The 23264-nt window shown below is 34.3% G+C and overlaps 3 protein-coding genes, 1 long non-coding RNA gene and 1 other non-coding gene across 5 annotated transcripts; 2 read left to right on the top strand and 3 right to left on the bottom strand.

Annotated features, from left to right (window-relative positions):
- The first annotated feature begins 242 nt into the window (after positions 1-242).
- LOC112015555 (RING-H2 finger protein ATL66) lies at positions 243-1708 on the top strand. The gene has a single exon (XM_065764567.1). The coding sequence runs from the start codon at positions 886-888 to the stop codon at positions 1402-1404; it is 519 nt and encodes a 172-aa protein (XP_065620639.1). The 5' UTR covers positions 243-885; the 3' UTR covers positions 1405-1708.
- Positions 1709-6099: 4391 nt separating this feature from the next.
- Positions 6100-6567, top strand: LOC112015541 (uncharacterized). Its single transcript, XR_002883232.2, has 2 exons — positions 6100-6214; positions 6342-6567. It is a non-coding gene; the product is annotated as an uncharacterized LOC112015541 (long non-coding RNA).
- Positions 6568-14320: 7753 nt separating this feature from the next.
- LOC112015560 (transcription factor MYB77) lies at positions 14321-15412 on the bottom strand. Its single transcript, XM_024047972.2, has one exon. The coding sequence runs from the start codon at positions 15193-15195 to the stop codon at positions 14437-14439; it is 759 nt and encodes a 252-aa protein (XP_023903740.2). The 5' UTR covers positions 15196-15412; the 3' UTR covers positions 14321-14436.
- Positions 15413-18314: 2902 nt separating this feature from the next.
- Positions 18315-19939, bottom strand: LOC136063746 (transcription factor bHLH51). Its single transcript, XM_065764568.1, has 2 exons — positions 19555-19939; positions 18315-19067 (listed from the first exon to the last, which is right to left on the bottom strand). Exons 1-2 carry the CDS (start codon positions 19855-19857, stop codon positions 18597-18599), a joined length of 774 nt encoding a protein of 257 aa, XP_065620640.1. The 5' UTR covers positions 19858-19939; the 3' UTR covers positions 18315-18596.
- LOC136063748 (U6 spliceosomal RNA) lies at positions 19253-19355 on the bottom strand. The gene has a single exon (XR_010625369.1). It is a non-coding gene; the product is annotated as a U6 spliceosomal RNA (small nuclear RNA).
- Positions 19940-23264: the final 3325 nt, after the last annotated feature.

Raw genomic sequence — 23264 nt, 5'->3', positions numbered from 1 at the left:
TATGAAGAAAAAAAAAAGAATTAAAAAATCATTTGCACAGTGAACAATAATCGTGCATATATGCACAGTTACTGTTCATTTACATGGCCATGGTGTATATTTGCACATTTTTACAAAAATTGATGTGGAGTTTTTTGGTTAGAATGTGTAAAAATAATACTTTTTTCTCTTTTAGAAAATTATAAATAAGCTGATGTGGTTGTCTTATGAGGTAGTTATGAGCATTATTAACATGATTTTCACTTGCAAATGCTAGAGTTGACGTCACTTTTGGTTCTAGCATGCGCAGATTACAATAGATTATGTAAGATGTGAAAAAAATTTGTGTCGTGAGCTTAATAGTTAGCTTATTGTATAGAAACTAGTGTGAAAAACTTTTATTTATTTGCATTACTCTCATATACTACTACATAATAAATGCAGCATTTATAAATTACCCTCTGTGATTGTGATCCAGCTTTGTTTTGCGAAAAACCAAAAAGGTATGTGATCCGTCTTTGGCTAAACCACGCGCTCTATCTGGGAGTTGGAGTCACTACAGCTTTTTCTCTTACAATAAAATACCTCAGCTAGTACTATATATTACTGGACCAAGTCAATTATAAATATCCCCAACTATACAATCTACTCAAAGCATTGAACTCTCTCTTTCTCAACCTATACCCCTCACAGTTTTCAAAAAAAAAAAAAAAAAAAAAAAACCTGCCCTCCTTACACAGTAACTACCAGTTCATGCAGCTCTAAGCTCTTCACAATGTCATCATCGCTGCCACCAACTCAGCCGTGAAAGCAAACACAAAAAGCAGAAAACAAAACCGATTTGAGCTTAGAATTTTTTGTGACTCTGTTTTTTTTTTTGACATATATATTCTTGTGTATGCACTAATGGCATCGTCTCAGGAATCTCAGCCATTTCGCTGGAGACTCACGGACCTTGATGACCGGAGCTTCGAGATCCGAGGTCGTACACTCTTTCTCATTGTGGTTCTTTTCTCTGTGATGCTCCTTTTCACGCTTCTCTTCCTCTACGCGCGCTGGGTCTGTCGCTACCATCACCCTTCAAGCCACGCGCCCCACGCGCCGCCGCCTCCGGCGACACGGTCAGCTGGGCTTGACCCTTTGACCATTCGAAGCTTGCCCATGATCTTGTTTCGGTCTTTGGAGGCTCCGAAGTCAGGGGACCTAGAAGAACAACAAGAGCAAGATGTGGAGTGTTGTATATGTCTCGGTGTTTTTGAGGATGGTGATAAAGTTAAGGTTTTGCCTTTGTGTAAGCATTGCTTTCACGCTGAGTGTGTGGATAAGTGGCTTTGTAGCCACTCGAGTTGTCCTTTGTGTAGAGCTTCCCTGCAAGCTGAGTCCCAGGTTGATTCGGCAATTCCACAAATTGCAGAAGTACAATGAATGAATTGAACATGAACACCACCCCATGAGTAAAATATAGCTTCCAAAAGTAGCTGCTTTTGATGGGGTAAATTAATTTTTGTAAATTGTGTTGTCAAGCTAGCAGTGGCCTGTTTTTGTAGTGTATTTAATGTCAGTATTAAATCTTTCTTTCATGGGGTTTATCTTGTTTTTATATTGTTGTTTATGTGAATTATAGGTAGCCAAAAATTGAGGTAAAGACGAAGATAAAGGGGAGAGATGATCATGCTTTGTTCTGTAAAAATGGGTCTCGTTTTGTAATGAGATGGGGGTTTACTATTAATTGGTAGTCACTCTCTGAGTCCACTCGGTTTGATCAATTTCCCAAAAGAACTTTTTGTTACTTGCCCAATTTTGCAGATCAGCTTGATTCTCAAAAAAAAAAAATTTGAAAGCTAGCAAATCAGCCTAGTACTTGAGCCATGTAGATCAGTTATGTCGGTTGAAGAGTGTTCGGCGTGGAGATCATTAAATAATTAGAGCATTTGTTATCAATTTGATCACGGACCTTTAGATTTGTATAACTGCTGGTGTCGGCGATGCAAAAAAGTTAAAAGAACCCGCAAGTTTATCCAATTAGTTCCATTAAATTTTCTGAATCATACATGTCCCTGATGTGAATCTCAGTTGGCAATAAACAATATGTTGTAGCCAATATTTGTGCTTCATTTTTATGAACGAAAGGGGTAGTTGTATATGTATATAATATATCTATCCGTGTACTGCGACAATTAATGTGTTGCTGGAGTTGTCATCGCAAATACTTGCTCAAAAATCAAAATTTTGTGAGAATCAGTGGGTGGTGGAGACTGTGGAGTAAATACAATGCATAGATCAGAGAGCGATGCTCTTCTGATTCTAGAGCATGTGGGAGGTTGTCTTTTGTGTGGCAGTACTTTGTGGCTTTACTTGATGCACGGATTGAGAAGGAAAATTTTTTTTTTTTGGGTTGAATTGATAAGGAAGATGGTGACACACTTTTTATCCAAAATATATATATTAACTGGGGTTTACTTGTCTGTTTTGTTCGTTTCAGTTTCTCAATAATGTCCAAATTATAGGCATTTGACAATTGAAGTGCAGGGAAAAAGATTATAGATTTGTTTAGCTTATTGTCTTACCTCTGGTTTTACTCTGACTAGTCTTGGTTTGATGTTTAGCAAAGTAAGATCCTCCACTAAGTTTACCTTTGTCACCTTCTTTTTCTTTTTTCTTTTTTCTTTTTTCTTTTTTCTTTTTTCTTTTTTTTTTTTTTTTTTTGAGAAGGAATTTTTGGCCACCTAGAAAAAAAAAAAAAAAAAATTTGAAAGCTAGCAGATCAGCCTAGTACTTGAGCCATGTAGATCAGTTATGTCGGTTGAAGAGTGGTCGGTGTGGAGATCATTAAATAATTAGAGCATTTGTTATCAATTTGATCACGGACCTTTAGATTTGTATAACTGCTGGTGTCGGCGATGCAAAAAAGTTAAAAGAACCCCGCAAGTTTATCCAATTAGTTCCATTAAATTTTCTGAATCATACATGTCCCTGATGTGAATCTCAGTTGGCAATAAACAATATGTTGTAGCCAATATTTGTGCTTCATTTTTATGAACGAAAGGGGTAGTTGTATATGTATATAATATATCTATCCGTGTACTGCGACAATTAATGTGTTGCTGGAGTTGTCATTGCAAGTACTTGCTCAAAAATCAAAATTTTGTGAGAATCAGTGGGTGGTGGAGACTCTGGAGTAAAAACAATGCATAGATCAGAGAGCGATGCTCTTCTGATTCTAGAGCATGTGGGAGGTTGTCTTTTGTGTGGCAGTACTTTGTGGCTTTACTTGATGCACGGATTGAGAAGGAAAAAAAAAAATTTTGGGTTGAATTGATAAGGAAGATGGTGACACACTTTTTATCCAAAATATATATATTAACTGGGGTTTACTTGTCTGTTTTGTTCGTTTCAGTTTCTCAATAATGTCCAAATTATTGGCATTTGACAATTGAAGTGCAGGGAAAAAGATTATAGATTTGTTTAGCTTATTGTCTTACCTCTGGTTTTACTCTGACTAGTCTTGGTTTGATGTTTAGGAAAGTAAGATCCTCCACTAAGTTTACCTTTGTCACCTTCTTTTTCTTTTTTCTTTTTTCTTTTTCTTTTTTTTTTTTTTTTGAGAAGGAATTTTTGGCCACCTAGATGGGTTATATACGCTAAGAATATCCACTAACTAGGGTTTCCTCCAAATAATTACGTAATTAACTTATAATTAACTTACAAAACTATCACATATTATTTAAATAAGTTATATGAATCATCATATAGATTACCTGACTAAAAAGTATAAGAGGATAATTTTAGCAATTGTCACGTAATTGGTTAGAAAAATTTCGGTCAAACTTCTTTAAATAAGTTATATAAATCATCATATAGATTACATGACTAAAACGTATACTAAGATAATTCTAGTTACATGTCAAGTAATTGGTTGGAAAAAATTTCAATCAAACTGAGTTGAACTCAATTATGTATTTATTTTATAATTGTTCATGATGTCAAACATAAAATATTAAATATACATTACATATAAAAAAAAAAAAAAAAAAAGAACCAAAATAAAGAAGTGTATATAAATTACAATAATTTAAATCATTCTCGTTAAGTACATTTTCCTACTTTTTTAGTACTTTATTGAGTTGCTATTAAAAAGTTTAAAAGCACACTAAATAGTGCCAATCCACATAAGTGTAATTGTCTTTGTCTTCGATTAGATAGAATTGTCAATAAAAATATAAATTATAGATAAGATCATGACAAGGAAGTACACGTTACATACATACAACGGGATGACTAATTTAGTCATTCTTTTCTATTATTATTTGTTCTTTTTATCTATTTAGACTTAAAGTAATCTATAAAAAAATTTCAATCAAACTGAGTTGAACTCAATTATGTATTTATTTTATAATTGTTCATGATGTCAAACATAAAATATTAAATATACATTACATATAAAAAAAAAAAGAACCAAAATAAAGAAGTGTATATAAATTACAATAATTTAAATCATTCTCGTTAAGTACATTTTCCTACTTTTTTAGTACTTTATTGAGTTGCTATTAAAAAGTTTAAAAGCACACTAAATAGTGCCAATCCACATAAGTGTAATTGTCTTTGTCTTCGATTAGATAGAATTGTCAATAAAAATATAAATTATAGATAAGATCATGACAAGGAAGTACACGTTACATACATACAACGGGATGACTAATTTAGTCATTCTTTTCTATTATTATTTGTTCTTTTTATCTATTTAGACTTAAAGTAATCTATATATAGGGTTATCATTAACAAATTTTGATAATTTTTTGCCTTCGTTTGGTATATGTGTTTAAAAACTGAAAATTGTTGTTTGGAAAATCAAACCAAACACCCCCGAAATATCCCCACTTATGTCAAAAAAAGATTGAGGATCATATTCTTTTTTTAGCAAGATTAGATTAATGGCATATATAAAGGTAACGTTTGCACCATTTGTCATCAATATGCTTCATAGAGAATGCTAGGGACATAATAAGTATATGGTGTACTAGATGTACGCTCTCTCATGGCCCTGGGGTAAAGCTTAGCTTTTGTTTTGGTTCAATGAAATTCCACTTTTTTCCCAAGAGAACCATTGGAAATACCAATTTGGCGAGAGGAGTGCAAGACTTATTAGAGATGGGCAAGGGATGGGTCCAATGTGACTGGACCTGTCGAGACGTGGACACTTGACAATTATTTAATACGTGTTTAAATTGTAATGGGTCAATTATTCTTGTGCATTGGGACCTATGCCCATTCTATTAGTAATTGTCATGGAAAATGGGTAAAAGGAGAATTAAGATCAGGTGCAATACCTAGTATATTGCACCTGACGCAATTATTATAAATGGTTAAGATTGATAGTTGCAAAAAGCAACTTTCATTCTTAATTTTCGATTAAAAAAGTTTAAGAAAGATGTTATGAAAAGTAAAAAGTGAAAGTTAAAAAAATGAAAAGTGAAAAATTTTTATGAGCGAAAGGAGGGTGAATAATAATCCATCAAAGGAATACACGAATCACTAGAGATTGTGAGTAACTGAATAGTAATTGCTTTAATAAAATCTTATATTACAAAAAAAAAAAATTATATAGATAATTTTTTTTCAATCTAGGCAATAAATATATAAAAAGACATTTGAAAAATGGATAAAAAGTATGCTGCACGAATCATTAGGGATTGTAAGTAGTCGAATAATAATTGCTTTAATAAAATCTTATATTACCCACACAAAAAAAAGAGTACATATAATTTTTTTTAATCTAGGTAATAAATATATAAAAAGGTATTTGAAATGAAAAGAAAAAAGAAAAAAGAAAAAGAAGAAGAAGAAGAAGAAGTCGTTGAAATCCTTTAATAAAAAAAAAAAAAAAATTAAAAAGGAATAAGAAACACCAAAATATGTCCAAAATCCAAACATAACCCTATCTCCTATGCTCAAAATCTAAAGCCCAAATACTTTTCTAATGGGCATTATGATTGCGAAGCCTAGTTTATTAGTTACAAAATTCGGCCTGCATATCTGACAGATCATAAGCCCAATACTGTTCTTAAGCCCAAAACCTAGCCTACCATACATTAGGGTTTCTTCTGTACTCCCTATAAATACTCTCAACGCCTCTAACCTCAATGAACCTCTCTGGAAAATTGCTTTCTCGGCAGCCTTGTCTGCACAACTAGGGTTTTGAAGCGAACTTAGCCACCGCATCACCATGAGAGCCAAGGTATGCTCGTCACTGAAACACATGCCCTTTCTTTTCTGAACCTTTATGTTCTTTCGTGAAATTTAGCGATTAATTCTTCAAACATCGTTTTAATTTTATTGTTTTATTTTTGTTTGATTTTTTTCAGTGGAAGAAGAAGCGTATGAGGAGGTTGAAGAGGAAGCGCCGAAAGATGAGACAGAGATCCAAGTAGATTTATTATTATTATTATTACTATTAAGTCGGTGTCGTTTTGTTTTCTAATCTGATGTTGATTAGAGTCGTTAGTGTCTTTTTGTTTTCCTATGTTTGGATAAATTTCTACGAAATGGATATTTGTACTGTTTAATGAGATTTTTCGTATTTGACTTTAATGTTTTTTATGGTTATAGTTATGTGGAAACTCGTCCTTTTTATCTTTGAATGTCGTTTTGATTAGATGTTTCAAGTTTATTTATATCCTTGAAAACTACGATTTGGTTAATTCCAGTTATGCCGGTTGTTAATTTTGTGTTCAAAATGTCTTATTTGTGCTACTGAAAGGAATGTATGTTGTAGTTTGCCTATGTATTTTGGGTTAGGGTCTGTTCAAAATGCCTTACCATGGGCTTATAACAAGTTAGTTGTATATGTAAACAATTGTTTTATACATTGAATTTCCTAGTTATTGTCAATCTGAGGAATAGATAGACTGATATGTGTTTTCCCTGACATTTAGATAATGGTTTGGCATGTGATCTGTAGCAAAGAAACATAGTCGATAGTCGGGATGTGTTAAGGCCATTGGATTTAGCTCGCGACTTATTACTTGTTTGTCATTAGATATACAGTGTTTGTCAATGTTCTTGAATGATTGATTTCTTTCTGATAATCTCAATGATTGTTTCAATAGTGAATGCCTAGGCATGGCTCTATTTAGTTTAGTTTAATGAGCATTGATTTTTCTCTCTCTTGCTTAAGATATCTCATAAGAGTATAATCTTCAGCTTAGCATGAGCCTTGTAACTCAATTGAGTTGGCACATTCTTTTTTTACTTTAGGTTTTCGTATTTAAAATAAAAAATTAGTATACAAGTTTTATCCTTAGTATTATTTTTCTTTTTATTGGTTTTTATAAACTTCATTAGACAATTGGTAACTTATCAGTTATCACTGCAGCTTCTTGAATGGGGTGGACATTATATAAAGGTGTAATATACAGATGAATGTAGTTCATACCTTGGTAGACTTTGGCCTTCGAATTTAGATTTTGAGAATTTTGCTCCCATGTTGGACTTTTCGTAAATATTGATTTCCCTTTGAAATCAATTTGTTTACATAATTCCATTCTCGCTTTAGGATAGGGTTCTGTGTATCCCAAATATAGTTTGAGGTCAATTTGTTTGCATAATGCCATGGCTGCTTTTGTATCATGGCTTTTGGCTGCTTTTGTATCATGTCCTATTTTGTTTCATACCTTTCCAAACAACATCATCGTTAATTTGCAAATTCTTGTGTGCAAACAATCTCGTTAATTTGCAAATTCTTGTGTGAGCGCAGAGTTAAACAACAATTGATGCGTTTAATGCTTCAAATAACCGGTGCATGTTTGCTATATAACAAGAGAGTTTGTAAACTATCTCTGGGAGGTATTACTATTTTTACCAATTGGATTTTTTTTTTTTTAGAATAAAAAGCAAATGAAAACTAAAGTACTAAACAAATCAGGGCACATTTTTTGAGATTTTCTTTAGGGCAAATTACAATTTATCCATGTATGGTTTGGATGAAATTTATGTTGCCTACTTGTGGTTTGAAAGTTGGCATCTTACTCGCCTAAGGTTGGTTTTGTCAACTTTATGTAACTGTAACTCACCTCTGATTTTTTCTATTGGAAAACAACTTTTAGCACCAAAACATAATATAAAACAGATCAAGAAGGTTACGGTTTGAAGATACATTTCTTGCTTCTCAATCTCATCCAAGGTTTCCACGGTTGAAGCTTCTTATACCTCCACTATTGTTGTTTGCTGCTACTCCGTTCACCATTACCACAGGTTTTCTCAGGCCTTCGCTGCAACTCCATGGCAGATCTGAGAAGGAGGTTTGGGTTCATGTTCGATTTGGTTCTTGGGGTTCATTAATGGTGGGTTTGGGTGAGGAATTTTGACTAAAGGGATGGTCTGGGGTAGTGTAGAGTAATTCTCTTCGGCCTATTAAATTTCTTCAGTCTTGGTTTTGACTCAATTGGTGATTGGGTTAATTCTTGTTGTTGCCGAACAATTTCAAGGCCACTCCAAAAGACTTTAGGGACTACTGTCCTCTCCATGGATCCTTGCAAGCTGGTCCTCTCCATCAATTGAGTTAAAGTTAAACCAAGATTTGAAACTCGAACCGAACCATACGGTTCAACGGAAAACCTCGAATAACTCATTTTTGCGGTTCTTTTAGCCTCAAAAACCACTCTATGGGAAAAAACAAGGACTCGTGCGAATTGCAGTCAGACCTCATGGTTCTGAGAACTGTGATCAAACCGCTTCTCACGGATCCCTACTTCCCTTTGAATCTGAACCTTTAAAAAAAAAAACAAAAGAAAAAGAAACACAACTACTGAGAGTACATCACGTCTTCAGAAACTCTACCACTGCCATCTCTAGAGAAACACAGCATGTATTTATGTTTCTTCTTCTTCTCTCTTCAGAGTACATCACACAGCTCCCTCTCTTCAAAAACTCTTCTCTTGGGTGAATCAAGCTTTAAATTCTAGCTTTGTTCTTCGTCGGTAATGGGTGTGTGATAGGTGAGAGTATGAGAGAAAGAGAATGAGAAAGACAGAGCTAGAGATGAAGAAAGAAAAATAAAAGCAGAGAGGACACGCTGTGGACACTAGATAGGAGGAAGAGTTCTAGAAAAAATAAAAACAAGATGGCAGCAGTGGGTCAATGGGAATGGCGGTACGTGTGTGGAGGAGAAAAAAAGAAAAGGAAAAGAAACGTATGGATGCAAGGAAAGAAAGTAAAAAGAATAGGAATAATAAAAAATCATAATTAAATGTTACAATAATATTTTCACAATATTTCACAATAAATTTTAAGTAACAGATTGTTGTTAGTTAATATTGGTGAGTAAAAAAATAATTTTAATGATGAGTTTAAATTAAAACTAATAATAATTTTTTACATAAATTTTCTTGTAAAAGTATTGCTAAAAATGTTATAAACTTCTTCGCCGCTTCTAGGGCTTACTGCGTGCTTTAGTGTCAACTGTCAAGTCAACTACTAATGCTTGCTTGCTGTCAAGCAATTCCTTCTTGGGTTTTGTTATTTATTTAATTTTAACAATTTTTAAATGCATGGACATTTTCACTTTTCAGATCTAGCTTTTCATTTTTTTTTAAATTCATAATAAATGGTGAACAGTAACTATTCAAATGGGCTTGGGAAAAAAAAAATGATCTACAGTCAAATGGGCTTGGCCATGAGCAAATAAACTAATTTGTCTCTTAACTATTTTATTGAGTTTCATAAAATAAAAATGATTGGGTGTTAAAGTGTGCTTTGTCATGACTAAAAAATAATTTAGAAACTCAATAGTTATTTATGTTTTTTTAGAATTTAATAGTTTTTATTTGTATTATGAAAGTTATGTTATAAAAAATACTATCTATATTTGTTTTGGACTATTTTAGTTAATTTTTCTATTTTTTTATTAATTTAATGTTTTTATATATATTTAAAATAATTATTGAATTAATTATGACATCATCACGGTTCAACCTCGGTTTGACCTCAAAAACCTTGAATCTCCCTTTTACGGTTCAATGAACGATCCAGATCTGAAAACCTTGAGTTAAACTACTCCAATAGCAAGCATTGTCTTTCTTGGTACCAAGTTCTTGTAAACATGTTCATTGGACCCAGTCCCCGCGTGGTTAAGTGAAATTAAATTTTGGTGCCACATTTTCTTCTAATTGTGTTTCTACAGTGAGATTTGGAAAAATATTAGTGGGGGAAATCCTTGGCCTGGTCAAAGAAAGAAACTCCTGGGGAAGCTTTGTGGGCTAAAGTTAAGGAATTGTTGTTTGCAATGAAGAAGCTTATGTTTGATGTCACACTAAGATTTTGATTCGTTTTATGTTATGTTTTGCGGTTAAAAGTTGTTTTCTAATGAAAAAGTCATAGTAGGTTACAGAAGCCTAATGAAACTAACCTCAAATGAGTAAAGTGCCAAATTTCAAATCACAGATATGCAACTTAAATTTTGAACAAAATCACAAGTGGATAAGTTGTAATTTGCCATTTTCTTTATTTAAATTTTCCACTTCAACAAAGTTTGCATTTATATCAAAGTATTAGTTCATTAGATTAGCAAGTAGAGTAAGTGCATATATATTATTAATTATTTATAGTTATGCATTAATTATTTATATTAGAGAAATTTATATGAATATTTTTATAAAATTTATATAAGAAATTATTTTTGTAGGGATAAGGGCGTGAAATTATACATTGGGCATTGGGTCTAATCCGAAAATATGGCTGTGTCTGAGGAAGAGCAAATGATTGTGAGGGGTTCCAATTAAAGTTTCACAAGTAAGGAACAAATGGAGGGTGGTCCGAGGAGGCAAATCTTCGTCGGATGTGATGAATACACTTCAAATCTGTATTCCAATAATCCTGGTGATCTTCCAAGAGCCTCCAACAACAATAAGAACGTTCATCATACACGTATAAGATTGATGGGAACTCCGAAATATCTAATGAAAAGCTGCTACCACTGTATTAAATGCACTACAGCCACTTTTTTAGCCGCATTTATGTGAAGAAGATCCCTGAACAGTGTATTCTTGACTACCACGATTCACAGAGAGTCAAAGCAGATGTTTGATGTGACAGGTACTCAAGTAAAGGCTCAGATGATCAACAAGTATAAGATCAAGATGATTTAGAGAGAACTATATAATATGAAAGACCCTCCATGAGCGGGAGGTGGAAAAACTGGAAAAAAAAAAAAAAGGATATTGTAGCAATCAAAGTTGCATTTGTAATCAATTTTGTTGATTTATACCAAGATTTGCCTCCTCAGACAATGAATTTATTTAGTCCTATATGCTTTATTCCTGCTTGATCATCTTTTAAGTCTAACTAGCCGTTGTTAAATTCACCTAGTGCCTAGTTCTTTAACCCATTCTCTATAAATTTATTGTACTGGACTCATTGCGTCAATATTCCATACTCTTTGGGCTTGAGCTGAAAAACGTGACCCTACAATTTTAATTTGAGATTCCTAATAGAATAAATACATTTATTTTGTTATATTAAGTGGTGCATTAATTGTTTAAATGTAATGAAATTTTAATGTCATTTTTCTAAGGTTTATATGAGAAATAATTAATTTGAAATATGATATTCTTACTCAAATTTAATTACTTTTGCAAAAGTTGAAACAAGTCCAATAAAATAAAAAATTAGTATACTCTCAAGAACATAAAGAAAGCTGTAAGTGCTCGAAAAGTAAATGCTCAATCCCATTAAGAACAGTGATACCTTGTCCTTCAAATCAAGCTCAAACAATAGAATTTTTTGTTGAGAGTGAAAAAATACTACAAGTGCAATTCTAAGTTAAGTTCAAGTCTAAGGCCGAAGAGCCCAGAGTAATAAATAGGTGTAATTTAAGTAGTAATTGAGAATAATGTCCTCCTCAGGCAGGTCTGAGGATTAGTCTTTTATATATATTTGGTTCAAGTTTTACACCAGATATTACATTGTTCACTTCCTCTATGTTCTATTTCTAAAAAAAATGTTCATCCTTCTTTTCTAGGAGATTCCCTTCCTTTTATATCCCCCTTCCTTGCATCTTAACCCTACACCTGTATGCCTCCAGGCATTCCTCAAGATACTTGTCCCATCAAAGTTCTACTAAATGTGGTAAAAATGGCTGCTAATTGTGAAGTTATTGTTCAGGGGTCATATCCACATTAATGCAGCTGATAAGGTTGGTGTAGGGAATTCAATGTGGAGGTGGAAAGTATACCTTTCAGGAAACTTCCTCCCACCATCCTTGCCCCCATCGCTATCTCTTCTCCTTTCCCTAGAACTCCACAAGACACCAATTGTCCTGATTCTATTTCCATCCTCGGGTGGGCAAAATCCTCGGAGCTTATTCACCCTTTCGGGCTTGGACTATGTAAGTTATTCCTCGGTCTGATCCTTCTCGGTCCTCGGACCCCCCACAAAAGCAATTGAAGGATATTTGAATTTTGAATTTATCAAATCAACATTTGCATCTTTTTTTTTTTTTTTTTTATGATGTATGAAAATGATGTATGCATTTTTGAGTAGGATATGATCAAATCACTTTACTACTTTAATTGTCCTTTTATTTTGCCTATAAAATAAAATACGAAAAATTATTATTTTTTTTAAAAAAAAATTATTAAAATATTGAAGGAAACTAATAACAAAATGGACTGCACATTCTGCAGGAACTGAGCTAATAAGATCTTCTAGAAAACCATCATACCAAGGATACCTATCCATCCGTTAATAGAATGGATAGTGCTGTTCTTCACTCTTTAATGCTATTCGAGATTTTGTGTGCCAACTTTAATTATTTTTGGTTAGTGGTTAGCTCTGCATTTGAGGTTTTCATTAGCTTCATTGAACATATGTTTCTTTCTTATATGTGTAAAGAGAATTTTTCTCAAACAAGAACCTTTACTAGACTCTTCATAAACAAGAAGTATAAATTAAATCGTCTATTCAAACACTTACATTTATAGGATTTCTTAATATTCAGACTTTAGTATAGGATTCTGTATCCTGAATCATGTTTGAGATAAATTTGATTCTGTATGCCGAATTTAGTTTGAGATAAATTTGTTTGCATACTGCCACTCTCTTGCTTGTTCTGTACCATGACCAATGAAGTATCATTCATTTCCAAATAACAATCTCATTAATTCACAAATTCTTGTGTGACTTCTAAGTTAAACATCAACGGATGTGATCCTTGGAGCTTACTATTTAGCCAAAACGAAGATTTTAGCAATAGCTAATAGCTAGTTATTTATTGATAAGTGCTAGAATTAAAGCCAACACCATCCTCTTCTAGAACACCATTGTACCAAAGACACTTATCCATCTGTTAATGAATAGTGGATAATGTCGTTCTTCACTATTTATAGCTAGAAATGGAGAGGGAAATTACACTGTAATGTATGTCTAGTTTAGCAAAATTCTAGAATTTGTTAACTTGTTTAAGTGTGTCACTTTTTTAACACACAGTTACTCAAAAATGATATTTTTGTCGAGTCATAGTCCCTTTTGCATGCTCCTCATGCGTCTAGTTTAGCAAATTTCTAGAGTTTGTTTAACTTATTTAAGTGTGTCACTTTTTTAACACACAATCTCTCAGAATTGATATTTTTACCGAGTCATAGTCCCTTTTGCATACATCTCAAGTTTGTCATAGCCTGTGGTTTAATAATATTGATTCACTTGCAATGTAACTAGTTTGCATTACATTCAATGTAACAGAATCTACCTATAACTAGTAGCGCATGACAAGATCTACTTGTTACTAGTAATGCAAACAAGTTAACCATATTCCTCTTTATAGTAACCAAAAGTCTTGTAGTTTAATAAGCTTAAGTTCTCTTCAGTGTACTAATATAATCATCTAGGATTTAAATTCTTCCACTCAACCTCATCTTAGCGTTAAGTGTTCCTTGTATTGTTTATAGGTCCAATTGGTCAATTTATAAAGTGTGTCAGTCTTTTAATTAAGAAATGCAAACTATTAACAATCACCGTAGTCAAAGGGAAGCTGAGTGAGGTAGGAGCCCATTAAGGCACCCTTAGTGAGGTGATCACCTTTAGAACTTAGGCAAGCAAGACATTCACTTTCATAACAATTACAAATTGTACCCAAGCTTTGTTCTTCATCTAGAATTGGTTATTATAAGTAAATTAATTAAAATATCACAGAAATTCAAGATATTTTGCGTCGATAAGACCCCACCTTTGCGAATTGTGATACATTATTATCTTCAGTATAAAACAAAATAAAGGAAATCTGAAAACAAACATGATCTTAACTAATAAAAGTAAAATACTAAAACACACGAATGAAAAGAGACATTTGAAATTACTTAAATCATGCTTTGAAGTTCTCTTTTCATTTCCTAGGTTCCGATTTAAACACCAGCCAAACTGAAAATTTTTAGCAGAAAAAAAAGAGAGAGCAATAGATTATTACTATAACTAAGAACCCTTTTGGGCCGGTGGCCCACAATCAGGACCGTGTCCATTCTGGGACTTTAAACTATCCATGTAATTCCTGACCTCCGCCGCAATCATCTTCTGCATGATCGTCACCAAACACGTCTCTTCCTCTTCCTCTTCCTCTTCCTCGTTCTCTTCCTCATCCGTCACTTTCATTTTCTCATCAACCGCAGGTAACGTTATCACACTCTCACCACCACCACCCGGTAGTGACAGCGTCAGCGAAGTCTGTGGCCCCAAAACCAAATCACTATTCTCCTCTGGCGACCCACCCATTAAACGCTGCCGTTTTAGCCCCGAGTCCGACTCTGACGAGACAGCATCCGAGCGCTTCACCGCCGAGTTAGACTCAGACGAAGCGGACTCCAACTCGGACCCATTATTCCCGCCGCGACGACGTCGTAGGGTGGAGTTCCAGTGATTCTTGATCGCGTTGTCGGTGCGCCCAGGCAAGAGTCTGGCTATGGTGGCCCACCTGTTACCGTGGACCGCGTGGGCCTGGAATATGATAGCGTCCTCCGCAGGCGTAAAAGGACGGTGCTGCACCGTGGGACTCAGCTGATTACACCACCTTAAACGACACGACTTCCCCGACCGACCAGGAATGCCCTGGCTTATCAGAGACCAGTTACGCGGGCCATGTTGTTCCACTAGCTTCATCAACGTCGCATCCTCTTGTGGGGTCCACGATCCTTTGATCCTATCACCACCACCACCATTCTCCATTTTCATCATCATAATCTGATCTCTGCCAAAAAAAAAAAGAAAGGGGTTGTTGGTGTGAACCGGAAAACTGCTACTTGATATAACGAATATGTTTTTATATATATATGAAGTTAAAGTCTGTTTACTTTGCTCGCATTACAACCGAACCGCGTTTGTTTCTGTAATTTCTTTCATATATTTTTTTTAATGTGCATGGGGTTTGACACTTTTAGAGAGAGAGAAGTGGGGGTTATAACTTCCTCCACTTTTTTTTAACTGATTAAGATAACGGACTTTCCTAAGAAATCTATAAGTTTTTTTTTTTTTTTTTTTTATATCCGTTTTTTCTTGGAGGTGAGAAAACGGAAGTGTATAGAGAGGGAGGGAGGAGAAGTGTCAAACAACTGAATACGGAGATTACGGGGGGGATTAGGTAAGAGGAAGAGTAAGAGAGTGATAGTGTGATATTACATTGTAACGGCAATGCATATGATCATGATGATGATGCTGTTGCAGTTAGAAAAGGAAACAGAATTAGATGAGGTTTCCGGGTAGTGCGACATTGGAGATGTATACGGGCCAATAAATCTAGAGACACGCCTAATTTGCAAATCTAATTTTGTAACTTACTTTTTTTTTTTTTTTTATAGTTAATTTTATAACCTACTAATTTGTGTGACTGTTAGTAGTGAACACATTTTACTCACTACTGATTATATAAACTAACTATTTTTTTTTCTTTTCTTAAAAAAAAAATGGCTAACCACTTTTTATCAACCATTCACAATCCAATAAATTATGAGAATAGATAGGTAGTAGTTTTGGTTTGATAGGGGCCAATAGAGTACTACTAAGCTTATTCTCTAACTTCTGTCCCAAAAAAAAAAAAGGCTTATTCTCTATCTAGAAGTACAAAATAACAAACCAACAAAAATTGTGAAAATATATTGATGTGTATATATATATATATATATATTATATTGATAGAGGACAATAGAGTACTACTAAGTCTATTCTCTATCTAGAACTACAAAATAACAAATCAACAAATTATGAAAATTGATGTATAGTAATATTGTTTTGATAGGAGCTAATAGAGTATGTGTAATTATTGAGTAGTTCAGAGCATTGCTTCTCCCACTCACATGAGGGGTGGGCCTCATGGTGGGTCCCATGGATGGGGCTCACCCCTCACATGAGAAGAGGGAGCGATGCTACGAGACTACTAGCCCAATAAATTTCAATAAAGTATATTCTTAATCCTATTCTCTATCTAGAACTACAAAATAATTGTCAACATTATTTGTTATAATTTATACATAATAAAAGCATCAATAGTAGGCACACATATAAAAAAAATGCTATTGAAATTACATCTTATAATTTTAACATGCTGTGAAACATGTTGTAAATGCGTTTGTAAGCTTGACATTGAGCTGGGACAAATAAACTTGTAGAAGTATTGAAAAAAAAAAAAGGGAATTGGTTAAGTTTAGGTCCACAGAGGCTTGATAATGTTTTATACACATTGCTTTAGGCTATATAGCAAATAATTTGCTTTTGAAGCTCTGAAATTCAGGCCGTCTTAGCAAATATACTGAGTACTTTTTGGTGGACGAGTCCACGATCCATCAAACTGCCATAGATTTTTTTTTTTTTTAAGAGAATAAAACTGCCATAGATGTTGAGATAGCAAGATTAGCATTAGGCCTATTTATAAAAGGAACTGTCGCCGGGGCCTTGGAAATTTCTCAAGCTAGCCCACTCAAACCAAATTCGTTTCTTTCTTGTCAAGACTCAAGAGAGACTGCTAAGTAAAATTGATAAGAGTCAATAACATATTTTTCATGGAGGAAGAGTAGGACTGCATGCATTGATTCGCTCGGTTATTTTTTTAAATACATACATAGATTTATAACTTATGAATACCACTTTTTGTTCTTTATCATTAAGCTAAGACATCAATTAACTTTTAATGTAGGTGGAGTTTGAATTTCAGATATCTTATTTGACGACAAAAAACTTTATCAATTGAACTAACTGAAACCCAATAATTATCTTAGCTAATACAAGAATATAGGGTTGAAAAATGACTTCGCATGCATGTTAATGTTTGATTAACTTTTTTTGTTTTAAATTAAAATCTTATTTACTTATTGAAAGTAGACGAAAGTTCAATTATATTTTAAAAACATAAAACTTTAAAAAGTTGTGCCTAAGCAAATAAACCAATAAGTTAAAAAGAGTTAGCTGCCCTCTTCACAAGTGCGTTTGGCCGCGCTTATTTGCTTAAAAATGAGACAAAAAAAATGAATTTAAGCAAATAAATTAATTTTTTTTTCAAATAAATCAGTTTATTTGATACTCATCAGTCATCAGGGAGCTCTTGGTCTACTGAAAACATAATGCTTGATATTAAAGTTGTGTTAGATATCAAGTTTGGGCCTTTTGTCTATTTCCCTATGTGAGCAAATTTCTTTGGCCCACAATATAGCATTTTGGGCTCATCAGTGTAAGTAATGGAGGCCTGTTACAATCTTCTCTTTTGAGTTCTCTGTTTTGGTAAAAAGAGGGATGGGGAGGCTCCTCAGTCCTCTCTCACCCTACTCGTAAAATTTGTAATTTTGTTTGAAAATTTGAGTAATAAATCTATTATAATTTAGCTATAAAAATAGCATTAGTAGAACAAGTATTTATCTATTTTAAATGAATTTTTTTTTTTAGTTCCCAAAAAAAAAAATTATGTCACTCACGTAGTAAATGAAACAACTTGTCAGTGGTGGACCTTAGTGACTCCCAAGCTCAATAATTTAAACTATTCTTCTTTCAATTATGGCTGAATAATAATTACATTATTCTTCTGCCCTTGACTATTGTTGCACCGTGTTATGCTGCTTACTGCTACTGATTTGATAAAATAAAAATGGAGCTAATCTTTTTTTTTTTTAGAGAGAGAGAGAGAGGGAGGTAAGGACTAAAGAAGCAAAACCAAAACAGTGGTCATACTCGTACAATGAGGTCCACTTCTTTTTATATGGCAGCAAATCCACATAATAATTCGCGTGCCTAGCTTGTGCCACCACCATTTGATAAAATAAAAATGGAGCTAATCTTTTTTTTTTTTAGAGAGAGAGAGAGAGGGAGGTAAGGACTAAAGAAGCAAAACCAAAACAGTGGTCATACTCGTACAATGAGGTCCACTTCTTTTTATATGGCAGCAAATCCACATAATAATTCGCGTGCCTAGCTTGTGCCACCACCCCGATTGTACGTGTGCAAAGCATATCTCAATGGGGAAAATGGTAAAAAAAAGATACAAGTGTGATGTGACCAAAAAATGTTCATGTACATGAATGCATACGTGTCACTTTTGTGTCCCGTCCAGTACACTGGTGCACTAAATGGTCGAAACCCCACCACCACCGCCACCAAGATTATTGTGAACAAGGCAAGAAGAACCTCTGCCTTTTGCTTCTAATGCGATAGTTAGATTGCACAGATGATGAAGCAATTTTATTCAAAACTAGTTTAAGTGACTGTCTCAGTGTGCTGACGCAAACACCCACTTCAGTTTCTTTGGTGCAAAGCACCAAAATGCTTCTAATTCTGCCCCCAACACTTGCTATGTCAGCTTTTACTGCTGTGAGTCTTAAGGTTTTGAGGACATGGATGAGCTCAGAAAACAGCTCAGGCCGATCATCACAGCAAAAAGAAGCCCTTATGAAAACATTGTCCTTGCTGTTGTTATCAACGTTGGTGGGTTTGACATCTTGAGCAAGATCATAGTCAATTGTTACTTCATCTACTTCTGTTGGAAGTGTGCAGGCTTTGCTAACTTCATTTGCTTTTCGCTTGAGATCCTTCACATGGTCAATTACAGTTCCTAATAGAGCTGCCTTGTCCATCTGCACATAACAAAATATTGATCATTTGAGATCGGAACATATGAATAGCATGTGTACATAAGAGTTAAGTCAAGCACTCAAGTTGCAGAAACATCTAAGTACTAAACCATATTTTTTCTCAAAAGGGCTAATGATCTCAACAGGTTAAGGCATGCTCTATATGGTTATCTACAATTTTGATCATTAAAAATCTGGACCACTCCTCAATTTATGCAGGTCATCCTTGTGCACAGACTATGCTAATCTTCTCTGTATCGTTCCAATCTTATTTAATGTCCCTACATGGACTCTACAAGAATTATACAAGTTAGTATCTTTTCTGGACATTAATATATGATCGAATTGATGCATCAAACCATGTAAAATACTCATTTATTTGAGTGACAAGCTAAATCTACCAACTGAAAATGAAAGTTGACTTGAATAAGACTAAGTGTGCATCTTTGTGTGATGTGTGTGGTTTTTTGTGAAAGAGAATTTTGTTCACCTTATCAGACTTGGGGATCAGTTTCCTAAGAGTTGCAAGTTGTGCATTAATCCTGTCTCGACGCCGCTTCTCTGCTTGGCTATGGCTCTTGGAACTGGAAGCAGTGGCACCTCCTCCATCATCTGCAGCTCCTTCAGTTGGCATAGACCAAGAAGGTAACCCATGAAATTGGAAGCTGGTAGAGGCTGATACATGAGGTGGTACTGGCCACGGGACTAGATAGGAAGAGTCATTGTTTAGTGGGGCATGAAACTGAGCCCAATTTTCCTCTTCAGGCCAACCACCATGATAGCAATTTTCCATGGCCAATAAATCAACAAAGACTTTGCTAATAAAATTCCAACTCCAACTCTCTGATTTTTATGGCACATAATACAGCTACTACTGTTTCTTGCGCTTATAATGTGTGTGCTGTGACCTCCTTATCTTGAATGTGATTGGTGTATAATCTAGTGACCTTTAATTGGTCAAAATGAAAATCATGTTTGGCCTTATCTCCCTGTCACGTCAATATGAAAACTTTGTTGATAAATATAACAAGCAACTATAGTACTATGCTCAAAAGGATCTTGCGGATTTTAGAAAGAGAAAAAGATGTTTGTCCTAAAAGTATTAAGGCTCACTCTTACCTAAACTTAGACCCGACACCACCCCCCCCCCCAAAAAAAAAAAAAATGAAACAGTCGCATGGAAATAGAAATGGATAGATCCTGAAAAAATAATGTGTTTCTTCCGTGTGAGTGCAACCATAGATTTACTTGCTCTTCCTACGTTTTCGGGGAAGGGTAAAAAGTATGATTGAACTAGAACCTACTATCATTTTATCATGAGTCATGACAAGTAGACTACCATACTTACTAGATTTTAGGCTAAATTAAAAATCACATCTTAAATTTTATTTATTTATTTCATTTCAATATTTAACTTCCAGTCATTTTCAACGTAATCCTTCCATCAAATTTGTACCATTAAATCCACCAAAACGATGTTTCATTTCAATGTTTAACTTCTGTTTATCTTCAATGTAATCCTTCCATCAAATCTGTACAGTTAAATCCACCAAAACGATGTTATTTTGAAAAGTGAAATATACTAAAACTAACGGCAAGATGACGAAACTAAATGTCAGGGTGTTTAACATTTCTTGATAATAGACTCTTTTTTCTTTTCTTCTTTTCTTTTCTTTTTGGGTTGTCCTATAAACCTTATCTATGTTGTGGAGGATAGGGTGTTTAGCAACTGGAGCTAACATAGGAACTATATAAATTATATCAAGGTGGAGCTTTCAGGCTTAACCCTTTACAGCTCGAGGGTTTGTGGGGCTTGGAATTTTTCTATCACTTTGATGAAAAAGAACTCTTAAGGGAGGTCACTTGATTATAGCGGCTCGGTTAGTCCATTTCCATATGTTCTCTATGATTAAGGTTGTCCTACACAAGCAAACAAGAGAGCTTAAATTACAATCAACCTCCGTGTCACAACGTAGGTCCCCATTCTCAATGAAACATTGTAACTCACCGTAAAGAAAGACCTTAAAGATTGATACGACCTCTGATCTACCTCTCAATTTGCAAAGTACTCTCTCTCAAAATTGTGTGGTGTTTATGATTTTCGTATCTTCTTCCTGTATACTTTAATCCATTTGGGACATATGAATGTAGGCCTTTTGGGTCCCTTTGCTTCAACCAGCAAGATTTTCTGTCGGCAAGATCCATGATAAAAATATGCGCTATATCTTAGGTACATAATATATTTCGCTAGAGTTTCACTTCTTGGAGCATGAAGTTGGTTTTCACATCATATCTGGTCTCACATATGTAAATCTTGCATTCTGTGAGAGGGTGATTTCACAAGATATTCTATTCCGATCTAAGCCCCCTTAGGCATTGGTTTTATCAATGGTAGGTACCGTTATGATCATGCCTAAGCAAGATTCTCCAATAATTGGGCATTCTCACTAGTTTTTCAAGGGGGAAAAAATTGAAACACGATTTGTCAAACACTTTAACGGCTCAATTTGGAGAATTTGGCAATGTAGAAGAACCTGAAAGATGCGATAAACATGAAGGGAGATCACACAATAAATAAGTTAAGATCTTGGGTTGTGTGATCCATGTTCAATGTTCACACTCTGATGTTGGCATTATATGACATCATATTGAGATTCAGTGCAATAGCAAAAAAAACTATTACACTGTACAATCATCCATAGTGTAAGAGAAAAATGAAAAAATGATGTGTAAAAATGAAATGGTAAAAAGTTATAAATTAAAAAAAAAAAATTATTTAAGAGTTAAGATTAAATGTAACTTTTACAACTTTTAATCTCAACCGTTAATATTTTATTAAAGGGGTTATAGCATCAAAACTCAATCTAGAGAGTGTTTAAATGGCTATTAAAAGAGCAGGCGCACATGTATTTTGGCTATAACTTTCCCTCCTATAATAAGTAAATATCTAACTTTAGTGTATTAAATATCCATGCCAGACAAATCTATGGAGAAACCAAGAAACTACGTCTGATACTCAGATTATGGTTAACCACCACGTGCAGTAAAATCCCAAAGGACAAAAGCCATGTTCAATACGACTTATTACAGGTGATATAATTGACTTCTACTTTCAAGTACTTGAGCGAAGAATTCTAGAAGGGGGTGAGCTCAAGGAATTTATTAAGCTATGCTACAATGGTCAAAATGGCCAAATACTACTATTTGGCAAAATATATAGAAATCTACTACTATTTTATAAATATATATAGATGTACTACTCTTTTGGCAAAAATGGCTATTTACCACTCTTTCATAAAATTTATAAGAAAAAAACAATGTTTCGGAAATAAATGACGATCTACCACTTTTTCTAGTACTCAAGTTCACCAAACTCGAGCACTCTATCTTATAGTTCTACCGTGGCATGGCTAACATGACATTTGGGATTTAAAAATGCCATTTCGTACTCGAGTTTCCTGAGCTCAAGTACTGTATAATGTGATACCCAAGTTTATCTGTATGGCCCCAATTGCTTCAGTACAATCATGCAACTCGCCCAATACAGATTGATACTTGAGCACATGAAATTTGAGTACTGTGTTCAATACCCGAGTCCATTAAACTCGGGTATCAATTTGTATTGGCCCTAATTGCTTCAGTCCAATCATGCAAGCCAATATAGATTAATACTCGAGCACATGAAACTCAAGTACTGTGTTCAGTACCCGAGTCCATTAAACTTGGCCGAGTGATTTTTCGTGCCCATTAATACTCGAGTCCAGTAAGCTCGAGTACTGTGTTAGCAGTACCCGATTGCATGAAACTCAAGTATCAATCTGTATGTGGCCCCAATTTCTAGAGTGTAAAATCATGCACTTAAAATCTTTACGTCCATCTAACTAGTTCTGGAGTTATGGCTACCCATCTAACTAAATTCACTGGAAACTAAAGGCAACGGGTCCACTTGGCTAGAAGCTCATGCTCTCTCTCTCTCTCTCTCTCAATAAAAAAAACAAAGAAAGAAAAGTCCCCATATATGCTTTTTTCTTTGGTTTTGGTTAGCCATCTAACTCAAATCATTAGAAACAGAATACAATGGCCCCAGTGGTTTCTTTAATCAGTTGGTTTCATCTTCTTCTTTTGCTTTATGAAGAAATTCACAATATTTAATATATATATATATATATATATATTTTTTCCCAATTGGCTGATTTTCTT

Source organism: Quercus suber, unplaced genomic scaffold (genome assembly GCF_002906115.3).
Source record: "Quercus suber isolate HL8 unplaced genomic scaffold, Cork oak 2.0 scaffold_569, whole genome shotgun sequence".
In the NCBI taxonomy this organism is placed as follows: Eukaryota; Viridiplantae; Streptophyta; class Magnoliopsida; order Fagales; family Fagaceae; genus Quercus; species Quercus suber.
The sequence above is the reverse complement of the archived record's forward strand: the minus strand, read 5'-3'. Positions and strand labels throughout refer to the sequence as shown.